Source organism: Marmota monax, unplaced genomic scaffold, assembly GCF_021218885.2.
Source record: "Marmota monax isolate L192 unplaced genomic scaffold, Marmota_monax_Labrador192_F-V1.1 WCK01_AAM20220418_F8-fsc00055, whole genome shotgun sequence".
In the NCBI taxonomy this organism is placed as follows: Eukaryota; Metazoa; Chordata; class Mammalia; order Rodentia; family Sciuridae; genus Marmota; species Marmota monax.
This window is the reverse complement of record NW_026695205.1, coordinates 8,671,754-8,689,087: the sequence shown is the minus strand read 5'-3', so window position 1 is coordinate 8,689,087 and position 17,334 is coordinate 8,671,754. Positions and strand designations below refer to the sequence as shown.

General features: G+C 40.7%; 1 protein-coding gene across 1 annotated transcript in view; it reads right to left on the bottom strand.

Annotated features, from left to right (window-relative positions):
* Positions 1-2,357: 2,357 nt before the first annotated feature.
* Positions 2,358-17,334, bottom strand: part of F5 (coagulation factor V) — a 72,284-nt gene continuing 57,307 nt past the window's right edge. Inside the window, exons 17-25 of the mRNA XM_046430053.2 lie at positions 14,687-14,866; positions 12,547-12,663; positions 11,671-11,742; positions 10,881-10,984; positions 10,318-10,473; positions 8,191-8,335; positions 5,633-5,784; positions 4,225-4,407; positions 2,358-2,886 (exon numbers count right to left, since the gene is read on the bottom strand). Of these exons, the coding sequence (XP_046286009.1) occupies positions 2,740-2,886; positions 4,225-4,407; positions 5,633-5,784; positions 8,191-8,335; positions 10,318-10,473; positions 10,881-10,984; positions 11,671-11,742; positions 12,547-12,663; positions 14,687-14,866 (1,256 nt within the window). The 3' untranslated portion in view covers positions 2,358-2,739. The remainder of the gene's footprint in view (positions 2,887-4,224; positions 4,408-5,632; positions 5,785-8,190; positions 8,336-10,317; positions 10,474-10,880; positions 10,985-11,670; positions 11,743-12,546; positions 12,664-14,686; positions 14,867-17,334) is intronic.

Here is a 17,334-nt window from a genome sequence, read left to right as displayed (position 1 = left end):
AAATCAGATGTATCCCAAACATTTTATTCATCCCCAAATGGTGTTTTCCAGCTCAATTAACAGTCATTAGTTAATGTTCATTTCTACCTGTCTGGGGGCATGAATCATAAATGTAAGTTCCATTTTATGGGAGGGAAATGAGACTGAAAGAGAAGCTGCCAGTATGATCATCTGGTTTCCAGTCTTAGCTCTGACACATCTAAGCAACAAACAGCCTTGGGCAAATTGCTACCTTTGGGCCCTTATTTTTCTCACATATTGAATAACGAAATTGGACCTTATGCTCCATTGCCATCTTTTCCCTTCCTATTATGCCATGCCGTATGCTTTAAATGCCCCTTTTATGCCTCAGTAGCTTCTAGATCAAGAGAAATCCTGACTGATTCTGCAGTAGAGAGCAGATTCATTACTTGAGGTGCTCGTTGCAAAATTAAAATGTTGGATTCCTTGTTCAAAAATGAAGGATTTCAAGAGGATGACAGCAGTATTGACCTAAGTATGGGGTCTTTCTGAACATGGGCCCTGTGTGACTGAAAAGAGACTACATCTGTGAGACCAGCTCTGAAGATAAAAGGGAATATTTCCTTTAATTTCAGACACTTTTTAAAATTTTCTTTTTAAATTTTTTTTAAAGATAGAGAGAGAGAGAATTTTTTAATATCTATTTTTTTAGTTTTCGGCGGACACAACATCTTTGTTTGTATGTGGTGTGAGGATCAAACCCGGGCCTCACGCATGCCAGGCGAGTGCGCTACCGCTTGAGCCACATCCCCAGCCCTTAAAATTTTTAATTTGTTATATATGATAGCAGAATGCATTAGAATTCATATTGAACATATAGAGCACAATTTTTCATATCTCTGGTTGTATACAGAATAACACCACTCGTGTCCATCTCATTTCACCGTCTTTCCTACTTCCTTGACCCCTCCCTTCTCAGACACTGTGTTTTGCTCTTAACAAAATGAAAAACTTAGAGCACTTGTGGTGGATCAGTGACATGAATCGTGAAATAAAAGAAACAACAGAAATACAAACCAGAAAGCCAGTGTTTGGGAGACTTTGAAGTTCTCATGTTCATTGCAGGGCTCACCCCACCTGAAGGTAACTCTGTTAGTTTATGAAGATCTAATGAATTATGGCTTCTGGTATGCACATCCTAAGTAGTTCCTCCTACACTGAATCTTGCCTGACCTGTTCTTGTTAACTTGCATTAACCAAAAGAATGCAACAGAAGTGAGGCAGCACCTGTTCTGGGTCCAGCCTTCCAAGATACTGGAAACCTCTGTTTCCTAATCCTCAAACACCTGCTTATTCGGCCTGAACCACCTATAAAAAGTCCACCTACCCTGTTGGAGACATCAGAAGACATGTGTGGAAGCCATGTTGTGAGGAGAAGACCTGAAACTACTTGGAGAGGATGAGAAGACTCAGCTGAGCTTCCTGATAACTCCAGCTGCAGCCTTTGTCTTGCCTTTCTGGCCAAGGGCCAGTTACAGCAGGAACAGCTGCTTTTGAGCCAGCAGTTTAAGTAATGTGCTACAGGTATAAGCCTTCCCTTAGGTGAACCTGTGAGGAGACAACGCCAGCCAGAATGAAGCCAAAGCCACGTGTTTATTTCTCCCATAGTTATTTTAGTTTTGCTTCATGTCTGTTTTAGGCAGCTTTTTGCTGGTGTGACTAAAAGATTGACTAGAACAATGTAGAGGGGGAAAAGTTTATTTGAGGGTGCATGGTTTCAGAGGTCTCAGTCCAAAGACAGCTGGCTCCATTCTTCAGGGCTTGAGGTGAGGCGGAAGAGTGTGGTAGAAGGAAGCGGCTCACATGATCATCAGGAAGCAGAGAGATACCATCATCAGATACCAAATATATACCCCAAAGTCAGGCCCCCAATGTCCCCTCCTCCAGCCACATCCTACACACCTTCAGTTATCACTCAGTTAATCCCATCAGGGGATTAATTCACTAATCATATTAAAACTCTCATAACCCAATAATTTCTCCTCTGAACCTTCTTGCATTGTCTCACACATGAGATTTTGGGGGACACCTCACATGCAAACCATAACAATGTCCAACAACTGTTTGAACATTAATTCTTGCAGCCAGTCCCAAGGGAGACCAGGACAGATTCACAAGTTCAGTTGGACACTAAAATCATGTTTCTTTCTTTGCTCATGTAGAAGGAGCAGATCATCATCATACAGGAAAGACAGGGCACTTTAGACACCTATCATTTCACATGGCAACATTGTCTTTCACTCTGCTATCAGGAGCAACAAACCATTTTTAAAAATCCTTTTTCCTTTGCACATAAATCATAGGTTATTTTTTTAAGCAAAACAAAAGAATGAAAGTTTTCCAGGTCTATAAAGTAATCTTTCTTTTATTAATGCATATGGGATTTGAAAAAGCTATAATGAAGCATATTAACCACATGAATATTTCTTTATATAGAATTTTTAATCATTGTGAAAGATGTCATTTTTTTTTGTTGGTTCATGATATTTTCCCATCTATATTCAAATGAATGTAGAAATAATAGCCACTATCTCATTGAATGGCAGTAATGAATTGCATTATAAAAATTTCTTATATAAAATTTTATTCTCTAATAGAATAGAAAAAAAGAGAAATAATGGGAAAATGTTAATATTTAAAATAGCCATAAAACACACTGTCCACTCTGAATGATTGGAAGTCTGAAAGAGTCTCTTCTGGTTTTTCAAATAATCAGCTCTAGTAAATGTCACAGCCAAAGAGCTCCAGGCGAAGTGCAATGCTTTGGTTCCATGTCTTAGGAATGATGCGGATGAACCTGGAAATGATTGGTGGATTGAAAAAATTCTTAACATGTCCTTTGATATTACTGTTTCCTTCAAAAATCTGAAAGAAAAATAAGAAAATCTTTAATATTGGTATAATTAGTATAGAAAACATATACATTTTAAAAAACTTATTTTCACTGAAACTGAGGGCATCGAACAATGCCCTCACAGAGATGATCCTCAGTCATGAAATCCCAAACCAGGCAGACTCCTTTAAGGATTCACACCTGGGGAATAGAGAGGCAGTAATAAAATAATTAAAAATTGAAAGAAAAAAAAGGATTTTTCATTTCACCAATGATCTGAGTCAAATGAAGAAAAATAAATCTGACATGGTGCTGGGGAGTAGCTGCAAAATCATCTCTGCTTGTAGCCCCTTTGTAGCTGTGTGACTTTGAAGAAGTTAGTTATATTTTCTGATTTTCCATTTCCTCTTGGCAAAATGGGGATAATAAAATTCTACCACATGGAAGATTTAAAAATGTACACATGACAAGTGCCAGTAGTGTCAGGTAGTGAACACCAATAAATGATTAGCTATTCCTAACATTTAAATTAAAATATGGCCATGCATTTTTGTTCATCTTTTTTAGAATATTCTCTGTATTCTCAAGTAAACTGTCATGTAAGGTTTTTGTTTGTTTGTTTTATTTTGTTTTGATCCTTGGCAAGTTCTCCAAGATTGACACATACTGCAGAAGCTAAGTCACTATTTGGTTATGGCAGTGATGCTTACTAACCCTGTTATGAGAACAACCTCATATAGTAAGAAACAAAACAGTTTAAAAAGTGAGAAATGAGTACAAATTCATTAACAGAGATAAGTGCTGAGCACCCTCTCCCTGTGTAGCTTCTCATCCTGGCTTTAGACAAATTCCCCTTCCTGGAATACTGGGCCCATCTCGGTGGTGCTGCCTCTGGTAGAATTTTAAACCACCTATTAAGATGTAAGAATGTAAAAGAGCAGCTAATCTTGCAGGAAAGCTATTCTATACATCAGAAAGGATGATAGTTGCTTGTTCAATAATAATATGGCATACAAAGCTTTATAATCTTGGGCATTCAATCAGTCATAAATACCAAGTAGATCTAAGGCAATGTTAATGTGGTGTCACTTCACAGTGGAAGGCTTTCTGGATGCCTTTGCCATCTTTCTCAATAAGAACTAAGTAAGCCTCATACCATCCCCTGGTATTTTGTCTTCACTATTTCACAAGTGGCTCAGTCAAGGCAAAAAGGTGATGTGCTTGATCCCTGTGCAGACACCAGGCACCAGTAGAACTAGGATTTGGAAGACATAAAGACGGACATATTGGTGCATATTTGTAAAATGTGAGGTGCTATTATCCTTCTAATCATGGCCTAGTTTTCAGAATGTTTTCTCTTGCCAAGATACCTTGTCCACTATGGAGGATTTCTGCCTGTAAGGTTTCCATTCCACACCCTGGTCACTGTAGTAGATGGTGTAGCTTTTCACATACATTTCAGAGGACAGAGACTTGCAGCCCTGTGTTACAATTGCAGTTATCTTCTTGATTTTGAGCAGATCAATTTGTAACCACTGTTTGTTGTTGTTAGCCTATGAAATGATAAAAACACATGGATAGGGAATATGTTGCGGCCTTTGCTTTGTTAAACCAAGATATTCAGAAATGCACAGAGTATTTCCTTTATGTCTTACCCTTAGGATTCATTGTCTTTTAGAAGCCTTCCCTGTTCCTTCTTGTTTTTGTCACAACATATATAAATTTCTATTGATGTATTTTATTCAGTGTGCAATAATTATTTATACAATAATTGTTTTAAACCTTACTGGTTGAGGGCAGGGACTTATTTAGTTTCATTTCCTGGTATTCACAACAATGTGAGGAATATAGTTGGTGCTCTGTAAATAATTGCTGAATGAATGCAATTAATTTTCCTTCAGAAAATTGTTAAATTATCTGAAAGTATTTCCTTAAGTGAGTTTGTTTAAATACTACAATGGGCCAGGTGGCACACACCTGTAATCTAGCTGCTTAGGAGGCTGAGGCAGGAGGATGGTGAGTTCAAACCCAGTCTTGGCAACTTAGCTAGACCGCGTCTCAAAATGTGTGTGTGTGTGTGTGTGTGTGCGCGCGCGCGCGCGCGTGCACGCATGTGCATACACACACATATCTGTATACGCATATACCCATTTCATTCTAGTAGAAAGTTAAATGAAACTGTCCCAGAATTACAGATTTAAAATGACAGAACTAAAAATTTAAAATTAGCATTTCATCTTTGGGTTTCATTACATCACAAAGACTAAGAACAAGCTATATTAGAGAGCAAATTTTTTGAAGGGGTGGAGGGTGGAGTAACAAGGTTTACAATGTACAGGTCTAAAGGATCATCTGGGAAAGCTTTGGGTAATAGATGTCTTTATTTTTTATATTACTATAATGTTGTCTAAATCAGGAACTGGAAACCACTATCATGCATGTGCATTTTTGTGATGTATGTGGCTGCTTTCAAGCTATGATAGCAGAGTTGAGTATTGTAAGATAGAATGAATGGCTCAGAAAGTCTAAAGTATTTTCTATCTGGCTCTTTGCAGAAAAATGTTGTCCCCTCCTGGTTTAAGTCAAGGCTAGAGCACAAACCACAGGGACGAAAGTCAGAGCTACAGCTAGTGATTAGCAGATGTTCTAGAGTCTCAGACCTAGGATTTTAATCTGCAGAGACAGGAGAGGAGACTCCTACTGCCCCCTGTGCTGGGGCTATTGTTTTCTTCTGGGGCATGGGGGAGAACACAACTCCATTTTAAAGGTCTGCATCACCTTGGCTTGCCAGGCATTCACACGGCCCTGGGCATTAAGACGGGCTAGGGAAGGCTCCCAGTAATCTCCCCACCAAGATTTTTTAAACGAGGAAGCAGTGATTTGCTTGTTTTCTATCTTTCCACTTTCCATACCCAGAGGTGTGGAGCATCCTGTCAAGAGAAAAGGAACATGATGAATTATATAGCACCAATATCCCCTGCATGGCGTTTTATGATGCAGAAGAAATAGCATCTAAACCAAGTGACAATAAAAACATTGATCGCAACACTGAAATTGAATCTGTGCTAAACATTGCTCTTGGGCTTTAAGTGTATTATTTAATGTTCATAATATCTCCATTTTACAAAAATACAGCAAGAACAGTAACTTGCCTAACAACACAGCCAAAAGAATTAGAAAATGAGTTTAAACTCACTGTGATGCCAAACACCATGTTCTAAATATTTAAATTCCCTTGCTTCCTTCATTGAGACTGAAATTTCAGACTTTGCTTTGAGGCAGATAGTACTCTGCACTATCCCTGTGTTGTATGTGCTGTACAATGACCTTTTAGTTAATGGCCAACTATGTGTGCAGAAGGTCCCATTAGGTTATAATGGAGCTGAAAAATTTCTGTTGCTTGGTGAGGTCATAGCCCTCAGTGTCATGACAAAGCATGTAATTCATGTATTTATGGTTATGCTGGCAAAATAAATGACTGTTCTGCTGATTGCTTAAGAGTACAGTGTATACAATTGCGAACAGTACATGATATTTGAGAATAGTGACATTTACTGGCTTGCGTACTCTCTTTTTACCATTATTTAGAATGTACTCCTTCTATGTAATAAAAATAGCTTACTGTAAAGAATATGTCATGTTGTGCTGGCAGCAGCTGCACACATCTTTTTTCTGCTTCTCATGATGCAATCAAAATGGCCTCAAGTGATTGGCTCGTACCATCTAGGTTTGTGGAAGGATGCTCTTTGAGGTTTTAACAGAGACAAAACTGCCTCATGGTGGATTTCTCAGAACATATCCCTGTTGTTAAGCAATGCATGGCTATATGTAGAAAACACTCTGGTTCTCCTAACAAACGCGACAAAGAGAGTACAACAAATCCTTGGTAGTGACCATTTAGTATTTTCCTATCAACTCTTTGAGTGTGACTCATTTTATGCATCCTTTGGAATTTTGCCAAAGTGTAACTTGAACTTCCCAGGTGCCAGGCTGTGTAAGGAGCATAGCTAGTGAGTGAACCTCACTGATTGCCCATCCTGGGATGCTTTGTTCTTGCTAGTACAACATGCACTCATATTTTAAAGTGATACCTTGCTTTCTGTGTATGTGTGTTGGGGGAGTATGTATCAATAGTTGGGGGTGGGTGACAAAAATCGTAAAAGGAACGGCTACTGAGATGCTAATTATACACAAGAAAGTGAAGTAAGAACAAAGTAATGTTTCTTACATAGAAAAGAGATGTCTTAAATAAATTAACAGAATTGAACGTCAAAGGGTAATTTGACTGTATAATCTGAACAAATCTACAATTTATACCATTTACCAAATGGAAAGAAAAAGCCCTAGCGATTTACAGAACTGTTTTAAGGAGTAATCCTGTCTGCACAAAAGTTGTATTTTATATGGAGGTGTTGCATCCTGGGCTATTTGGACACTGGCAAAGTGCCCACATCCATATCCCTCATGAGTGTCAAGTGTATACTGCTCCATTATCTGCTTTGATAAGAAAGTGACTCCAAGGTTCAGCGGCTTTCTCCACCAAGAGTCCCTGCTCCTTACCCGTCACTAGGGAGTGTGCTGTAATTTCCACCAGGAGTGACCCAGTGAGTTTCCCATGTGCCTGTGTTCTGACACCTCCACCCCAGTCCGGGGGGGCCAGCTGGGGTGGGATCAGGATTAGCCAAGTCTGGGCCAGTTGCTTTATTGGTTTAGCTCAGATTGTTAGGAAGATGATATTATTTTCTTTATGTGCTTTGAAGTGGAAAATGCTGGACAGCACAGCTTTAAGTCAGAGAAGAATAGTTGATAAAACTCTAAGCATCCTTGCTAGCTGAAGTAGAATTTTATTATGACTATTTGTGATTATCTAGATTTTTTAAAAAAAATACCATTGGTCTTTTTACATCCCCTAAAAGACAGCAGCTTACAAAGAAAAGACTTGAGTACCTACACAGGTACGAAAGAGAATATAGAATGTGATTATGAAGTTGGAAAACAGATTTCAAAACATTCATTGAACAGAAAGATACCTTAGAAACATGGTCAGATACTTTCATTACATAAAAGTCTGTGTAGCCAGGAAGACTTTGGAAGAGTCAAACTTTGAATCTCAAGTATTTCTTGATGATAATGGATTGATGGAGCTAATTTCAACCTAGGACCCTACCATGGTGGGTCACTAAGAGTTTACCTGAGAGGAGTCTGTGATCATGGAGATTTTTCTGGAAGCCTAATTCATGGAAGAGATCTAAGAATTCTACTTAGAATTGGAGGCACAACCCCCAATCTTGAGCCCTAGAGATTCAGTGAGAAGATAATGCATGGTTGTGCCTTACCATTGACCTCACAACCTTGCAGCTCCAGTCGAAGGGTAGGTCTGTTATAGGATCTTGTTGGAGAGATCCTTATATATCTAGCCACAATAGGTGGATCAAACTTGTTCTCTTTTATTGTAGAGGCATCTGAATTGCCATCAAAATACTAGAAGAACAAAGGAAAGATCAGTCATGTAACAATTCTCAGTAATTTTATGATAATATTTTGATCTAACTTAGTATTATAATATTAAGTTTCATGGGTCTGAGTCATTTGAATCAATTTGATCTTAAAATATAATTGACTTCTGCTGGGTGTAGTGGCACACACCTGTAATCCCAGTGACTTCGGAGGCTGAGGTAGGAGGATCACAAGTTCAAAGCCAGCTTTAGCAACTTAGTGAGGCCTTAAACAACTTAGTGAGACTCTGTCTCAAAATAAAAAACAAAAAAGGCTGGGGATGTAGCTTGGTGCTAAAGCACATCTGGGTTAAATCTTCAGAACCAATAATAATGATGATGATGATGATGATGATGATAATAGTAATAATTGTCTTCCACTTCAGGAAGATGGAATAGATGTACTTTGCCTTGTTTCCTCTGCTACATACAACTAAAACCCCGGGACATTGTACATAAAAGAAACATAAGAAGACTCTGAAAGGTGGAGAAAAAAGAACAGACTGACCAGGGTTCTCAGGGCCCAAGGAACAACATGGAGTGGGCTCCTTGAGTTTCCTCTTTGCCTCATATATCCCAGTCTGGAGATGAAGAAGTTGGTAAAGTGGAGACACCCTTGAGTACAGACAAAAAAATTACCCAACAAAATCCTGCTTTCTGTAGTCAAAGTACCAGGAAGAGGCAGCCTGGCAAAAAGTTTTAGACAATAACTGTTTTATAGAAGCCAAACACCACAAAAAAACAGTGGCCCCTTCCCCACCCACAACAGCCAAGGCTGAATGGGAAGCCATAGACTTAGGGTTGTGAGACTGAGGAGATGAAAACAGGCACTGTCAGTACAGACCCTCTGACTTAGACAGGGACCTATCCTACAAACACCTCTACATGCGGCTTAGGACCTGGAGGAAGTGAGCCAATTTATTAAAAACAAAGTATCACAACACACCTGATATGAACTAGATCATTTGAATATCACTATAACCATTAATGAAATTGGATTTATAATTTTAAAACTCCAAATGAAATCCCCAGACCCAGATGGTTTTGCTGGAAATTTTTACCAAATGTTTATAAAATTAAGACAAATTTGTAGAAATCTCTTCACATGCTCACCAGTTTCTTCTATGAGTTTGGTATTACTGTGATAGCAAAAATAGGCAGTAAAAAAAAACCAACAAAACTTTACAGTGATATCCCTCATGAGTATAAATGCGGAAATCCTTAAGTTACAGACTCAACTGCAATCTGTGTTTTCCTCCCAATGTGGGTTAATAAGAACCATAACTTAAGATTTTCATGATTTAATCTGTTATATGACAACTAATTTAGCCATTAGAAATAGCTAAATGATAATGTAGAAAAATAGTAAATAGTAGATGATTTACACAGGATATAAAATGAAGCAGATTCAAGGTTACAGGTGTCATAATGGCAGACAGGTTACTGGTGTCCTTGCACTCAGGTCACTTCCTCTTGGGAGTCATTGAGGGCAGGGGGCAGGAGCCAGGGCTTTGTGCCCAGCTGGGGATAGTCATGCCTCAGGCATGGCCCCAAGTGCCCTTGAAAGTCCTGCTACCTCAGAGCATCCTTGGCATAACCCTGCTGTTTGCTTCAGGCACATAGAAATGAAGAACAAAATAAAATCAGAACTCTTGGTGGCCAATTTCCAGCATGAGGATCTTGAGGAATGAGACCAGTCACTCCACACTGCTGTACATTGTCTGCTAATCTGATACATCTAGGTGCTTTATTTGATGATAAAGGGATTTTTTTTTTCAAATTTTGTGGGGTTTTGGAGTTTCAGCAGCTCTGCTTATCCTTATAGACCTATCATGTCCCCGAATTCCTCCATAGAACTCTTAGAAAGCCATTCACATTTCTAGCATCCACAAAGATTATTTAAAAAGGGCACAGTCCTAGTAACCATGGGGTGAGTCTTGAGATTCAGACAGAAACGTGTATACAAACCATCACATTCTTGGTGCTGTTCCCTTTGAAGATCTGCCAGTTGGTGTGGTCGGAACTGTAAGCCACCTGGAACTCAGTAGTGTAGCAGGACTTGAGGTAGTGTTTGGCTCCTTGGGTCTGGATGCCTGTGACTACGACTTCCTTTTGCATGTCCACCTGCAGTGTAGGAACGCCCGTGAGCAGAAGGCCTTGTCAGTGAGACACACGTGGCAGTCAATTCTCTTCAGAGCCGACCTTCTTACGGTCTCAGCAAATTCATAAAATGGCTAGATGCAATCCATATGTGAGCACATGGTGCCTGGACTTGAACCCAGCTTACACCGCTACCTATTTGTGTGGCACTCTGGAAAGTTAGTTTTTAATCTCTGTCTTAGTTTTTCACCTATAAAATGGGATATTATTAGAACCATTCTTAGGTGGTTGATTTTGAAGATGTAAAGTATTGAAAATAATTTCTGTTAAGTTGCTATTTCCTCTATAACATTGAAAGAATAACAAAGAGAATTATTATATCACAGTCATTTTTTTATGATAGCAGTAAACATTATCAGGTTAATACATACCTGGATCCAAGGCTTAGAGGCAAATTCTGTTGCAATTTTTTCTACACTCCAAGCATTATATGATCCAACATTGTTTAATCTTGCTAATTTGGGCTCCCAATAACCTAAATTCAAAAGAAGAAAAAAAGCTTATTCTGGATTTTGGGGAAAAAAACAATAACAATAACTAGCAGTTTCTTAAATGAGTTAAATCCAGTGGAAAACCAGAGCCTTGCAGGACCTGCTCCCTTTAGGAGAGCAAGCAGTTGACAGGGTCCTGGTACCGAGCCAGACCCCAGTGATGAAATCTCGTTTCAGCCTGTGTTTGCTCAGCCATCCACCACCATCCACCCTTTCCTTCACACAGGTGAGGCTTGTATTTTCTCTGTTCTGTTGGCATAGCTGCTGCAGACTGCCCCTACACCAGGAAAATAAGGGAGGGACCCATATGGGAGCCTCATCGTCTTCTTGATCAAGGCCTCAATCTTGGAAGGATTTCAGGCCGCCTGAGGAAATTTAGATGTCCCTGACCGAGTGGATGATCAGTAAAGCTTCTTAAATCGATGAATGCTTGGCACAGGCAAGGGGCCTTATTAATGGGGACTATAACCAACAGGCCTTTATCACCTGTCCTCGTGTACCTTCCACTACCGGATGAGCACCCCAAACGGAGCTGTCTCATTATGTTGTGGTAGAAAAAAGCCTGGAAAGGAGAACTGACACGTGGACAGTGTGGTCATGTATGATTCCACAGGGTGTACACTGCACAATTATAAGGCTGCCATTCACAGGCTATGATGTTAATACTTACTCAGATACTCAGAAGCCTTGATCTGTGAATCAGATATGACACCAGTGCTTAGTCCCATTGGCATCTTACATTCTATGAAAAACCAAACAATGATTCGTTTTTGCTTAGAAAATACAACAAAGTAAAAGATCCTTGGCTAGACATTATGATGGGTCGGTAACTATTTCTGCCTACTTTGTGTGGCGTGGACTTAAATATGTTTCATTTTAAAATAGAAAGTGCACTAGCAAGACTGGTGCTTTAATTTTAATAGTGCCACCCCAGAGGAAAAGAACTGAAATCCTGAAATGCAGCTGGCTTTTAAACCCTTTTCTACCTGCTTGGCTCTTAAAGTAAGCTATTTACAACTCTTAAGTACTATCCTTCGTGAGACTGTGTTCTCAAAAGTTGACCTGGAAGTTACAGATTATCCACACACCATCAGGGAGGAGATTGCCAGCCAGGGTGTGGCCTGGATATGGCACAGTGGTGCTCAGCAGGTGCTGTCAGTGAAGGCTTGAAGAGTGGCAGATGGAAACTGAGTCTCTTGAATACTGACATGCCAGGTTCAGTGACTATCTCTATCATTTTGTAATTCCTGTTACCTTTTCCCCACTCTGTTTTAGGAACCTAGAGAATCTCTTATATATTTTTTCTGGTGGAAAGATTAGGAGGAGGGATGATTCCCTAATTAAGAGGACTGCCTTTGTTCTGAACCATTTGGCATGTTTTCAGTGCCATCAGACCTTGGCCCAGAACAAAAGCACCTCCGGCTACAAAATACGCCTTTGTCACATGAGGGTTTTCAGGATCGAACATTTGCAATCTAAAAGTTAGCAGTATTCTAGTAGCAGGCCCTCTCCTGCTAATGAACAAGATGTGGCTCTGGGGTTGTACCTTGGTCTATGATGAGAAAAGGCGTTTGCATGCCGGCTCGCTGGTTTTCTCCAACTTCTGTGTCCAGAAGCCACCAGCCAGGTTTTGATGCTTTCATTTCAAGAGTTTTAAATGTACCTCAGATAGAGAAGTAAGGGCAAAATTATACACCCAAAGATGAACAAGTTAATATTGTGATTGACAGCTTTCCAGGGGTCCTAAAACCCCCACATCACAGAGGCTGAAGCACAGAATTTGAGAGTTATCCATTTCTCTAGGCAAGCAAGTTGCAACTGACAGAATCAAAACAACTACAAAACAATAACACACATACAAATTACTAAAAATGAATTACACCACATTAGAAAGCAACTTTCACTTATCTAATGTGATGTTACAGTTCATCCATGGACAACCAAGTTTCATAGTCCCAAGTATCAAGGTGACCATGAGTGACTCATCATCAGGCCTCAAAAATATTGTTCCTTTCCTTTCTTTTTCATCTCTTTTTTGTTTTTAAAATAAGAAAATAAAAACAAACACCCTTTCCTTATAATTTTCAAATTTTCTTAGAAGCTTATATATTTGGATATTTACATAAATTATTTCAGAAAAGCACTGAAAGAATGAGGTCTATACAACCTCTGATTATTCATTCTGATACTTAATATCACCCTTTGCCAGTTAACATTGTACATAAATTCTGTTGAATATGATTTGTGGCCAGTGCCCAGATTATAAGTGAAAATTAGTAGCCAGTGGTCATTCCCCTCAAAAACACTGAACTGGGATCTCCAGTTCTCCTGCTTCCAATCAGATACTCAAGTTTGGAGGTTTAGATAGTGGCTGCTCAATCCTTGTTCAGAGTCTTGGGAAGTACAGCTGATGTGCTAATACTTGGTGAAAACAGAAGCAGTAAACTGGGCACAGTGGCACCCGCCTATAATCCTAGCAACTCAGACACTGAGGCAGGAGGATCGTGAGTTCAAAGCCAGCCTCAGCAAAAGTGAGGCTCTAAGCAACTCAGTGAGACCCTGTCTCTAAATGAAATACAAAATAGGGCTGGGGATGTGGCTCAGTGGTCAAGTGCCCCTCCCTGAGTTCAATCCCTCGTAGCCAAAACAAAACAGAAGAAACAGTAAGTTTGACCCAGTCCCTTTTGTTTCTGATCCTGATAGAGTGGGTCCTTCTAGATTTTTTGGCCAGTCATGGAGCATGACAAACAAACAAGAACCCCCTCCTCCCCTCCACCCACCAATCCAGGCCTGTGTGGATTTGTGGGCCTGCATCTGAAGCAGAGTCACATAATGGTATCCTCACCCAAGGGCTAGTCAAGGGACAAGCTTTTCACTAGCTCCTCAGACAGCTCTGTGGAGGGGAGGCTGCTTGGGAATTCCACCCAAGATCAAAGCTGCTGAGAACAGAACCTCTGTTTTTCATTGTCTGCATTTTAACCAGCTTCCTAGGTCTTTACTATGCCTGTTGACATTTGAGAATCAGTGGCACCCAGCACTGGTTCTGCTCACACATCTGCTATCTGAACAGGTATACCTACAAACAACTCATTGGTAAGTCTTCTCTGATAAACTGTGGTTTGCTTAAATCTACATTTTCTCATTATTCAACATATGAAAAGCTATAAATACCTTTGTTTTGGTTTAGCTTTTATAATCATTAACTAACAAACAAACAAAACTTTTATCTCCAAAAAACTACATACAAGATTATGATTCCTGGACCCAAAACTATTAGGGGATAGAGCCAGGAGTAGAATTCAAGAATCCAGAGCCCTAATAAGTTTCTAATCTCCCTCCCAACAGAATGAGCTTCATCTGCCCCAGCCCTCTAGGGTTCATATTGTCATCGGCTGGAGACCTGATCTGCTCAACAGACAGCAGCTCAGGAGAAACACAGCGTCTCTGCTGAACCACATTGGGTCACACATTTAGCCTGTGTGGACTGCACACGTCATACACTAGCTTTTTTATATACTGTAAACAGTTTGGTATGTGGCTTTGCCTCGGATCTATGGCAGAACCCTGTGTTCTGACCCCTTAGGTAGTAGATGCACAGGGAGAGAAGGAGGGGGAGTTATGGATGCTAAGGTTGTCCTGTCCAGCTACTTCTTAGCAGGGACCTCTTCCATTGCCCAGATCTTTACCAGGCAGAAGGGGCCAGACCCCTAACTGGTGCTTCTGAGTGCCATGTTCTAGCAAGGTCTGGCCATGAAAGTGAACCACGTGAATGTCTTGGGAACTGCCCATGTTCAGCAGGTGCAACCTCACCCACTCTTGCTCGTACATTCTCAGACCAGGCAAGTTGTAGATCATCCCATTGATGGCTGAAACGACAGAGAGTTGCAATCAATTGAAACTTGTATGCTCCAGGAGGAGGTTGATAAGGAAATGTGAGGCAACATACCACTGCTCATCCTCCTCATTTCTCCACATTTCTAGCCCCACACAGGCGTAGAGAGGGCCCTCCTGTGTGTCCTAAGACCAGTGAGAGGCTGAAACAGAACCAGAACCTCCAAGTCCTTCTCCTGTCCTGTGCACCAGCCTCCAGGAGTGCAGTGAGCTCCCATTCCAAGGTTCCCCACTCTTCCCTGCAGTGTGCCTCTCCCTCTCTGCTTTACTCATCTATCCTTCACATTCATAGTGTAAATGTCCCTTTGCCACAAACAAATGGAGATGAATCTGGACAGATAATGCAAATCTGAGGTGAGAGTAAGGGGACATGCAGCTTGTCACCCTGAGGCCTCCTGAAGTCAGAGAGTTCCAGCATAAATCTAGAAGTTGGAGTTCAGCTTCAGTGTTCCCACCACCCATGGCCATTTGCGTTCATTTTCTGTTTGATATGGTGGCTCCTCTGCCCTCTTCTCAGCTTGGGTGTCTGGGTTCTCCAGCTGTATTCACTCTCCCTTTAGTGAAATGTGTTTGTCTGTTTGTTTTAAAATCACCTGCTAAACTTGACCCTCTTACAAATACAACACAACATTTTAATGATAAAACTTAGTGCTACCAAGCATTTAAGTGGAACAGAGAGAGGGAAAGTGTCTCTTATTATATTAAAGGAATTGCGGTGGAATTCCTTGGAGCCAAGTAAGGGAATTTTTAGAGTGGGAGGAGTTGAGATCCTTTTGGCACCCTTAAAATCACATCAGGTAAGGGGACAGCTGTGGACTTCCTTAGAACACCACCTCTTACCCCTCATCTTAACTCCTGTTTAAGAAATAGAGCTCACGAGAGTGAAAGGCATCTCGAGGGATGATTAAGGGGCACTTCAAACCTGTCCATCAGGAAACAGAAGTGAAGACCTGACACGATGGGTACTCATTAAATACTAAATAGGGCTGAAAGAATCCACTCATTTAGTCACCAGTTCACATATTTACTGAGCATATTCTTCAGAGGAAGGCACTGAGCTAGGGGTTTGGGACTCGAGCGGTCTGTCTATAAAATACCTTGGTGACACAGCACGGGGATACCACATTACAGAGACTCAGACTACTGCAACACACTTGGGACTAAAGCTATTCCAGATGCTTTTGAGACTTTCTTAGATGAAATCAAGAAACAGTTTCTCCAGGGCAATTAGTGAGTCAAGGGCATAGCCAAGAACCACCCTGTCTGACTCTGCAGGCCGTGCCTTTCTAGAGGCCATGGTTTTCTAAAGTGTGCTTCCTGTTCCTGAGACCAAGCACAATGGGCTGGGGGGCTACAGCTGGTGGAAGAGAAGGGAAAGAAAGCTCTGCTTTCAGTCTGTTTTGTTGGTTGTCTCTCGCTCCACTCTAATTAATAGGGTCTTTTTAATATTTGAACTTTTTAACCTTTTTATGATCAGTAGAGTTCATCCTTAGCCGGTGGGACTTTAGAGCAGATAGTAAATCTTACTACTTGCCTGTCTGTACCTCAAAGTATGTTTATGGGCGATATCATTAAATTTCTCCTAGAAATAGAAGAAAGGTTAAAAACAAGAAAAGATAAAAGAAGGGTAGCTTGAGCACATGAATGGTAGAAGACGGGGGAGAGACCCACCAGTCTTGCTGGATGGCTGGAGGTGTTGCATATAATGGATTTTGTTTGTTTCCTTATGCAATAGCAACTTGCTTGTTACCATGAGTGATCCACTTCCCACACAGGTCCTCAGAGATCAGAAATCTCGAGCTACACCCCATACCTCCATTCTCCAAATTCTCAAAACAGAGCTTATCAGTCTTCATTGTTTTCTAATTACAGGCCCCTGCCCTTCATTTATTTATTTTTTTAGCTGCCACAAAATCCTAAATTCTGGCCTTTCTCTAAAACTGTTTATAATTCAGTTGGGAATATACAGGCCAAATTCCTGAATGGGTTTCTGGGTGTCCTTTTCCCAGTGTGACCCCTTTCTCGTGCTCTCTTGCCACTCTCCTCTGGCTACCTTGTGTCTAGTTTCCTCGCCCTTCATTCCCTTTCTCACAGGTTACCCAGCATGGTGGCTGCCTGACAGCTGCTGGAGCAAGAACATAGGACATTCTTCTTTAGAAAAGACACACAGGGTCATCTCGTCTATGTAGATACTTGCTCTTTTTCCAGGTCATGACTGAAATTGTAGAGTAATGTTCCTTCCTTTGCCATGCGTGCTGGTGGCTGAAGTGCACTGGCCTTTACCTGGCGCAGCTCTGTGTGCTCTTGCAGACCTTCTTTGCACTCCCTCACCTGCCCTGTCACCTGCCAGGTGTTCAGGAGCTGAGTTTTGCTGTAACTCCTGGTTCCTCGGAAGATCTAATGTCTAATCTTGTGAAAACCTAAGGGCAGGAATCACTATGAC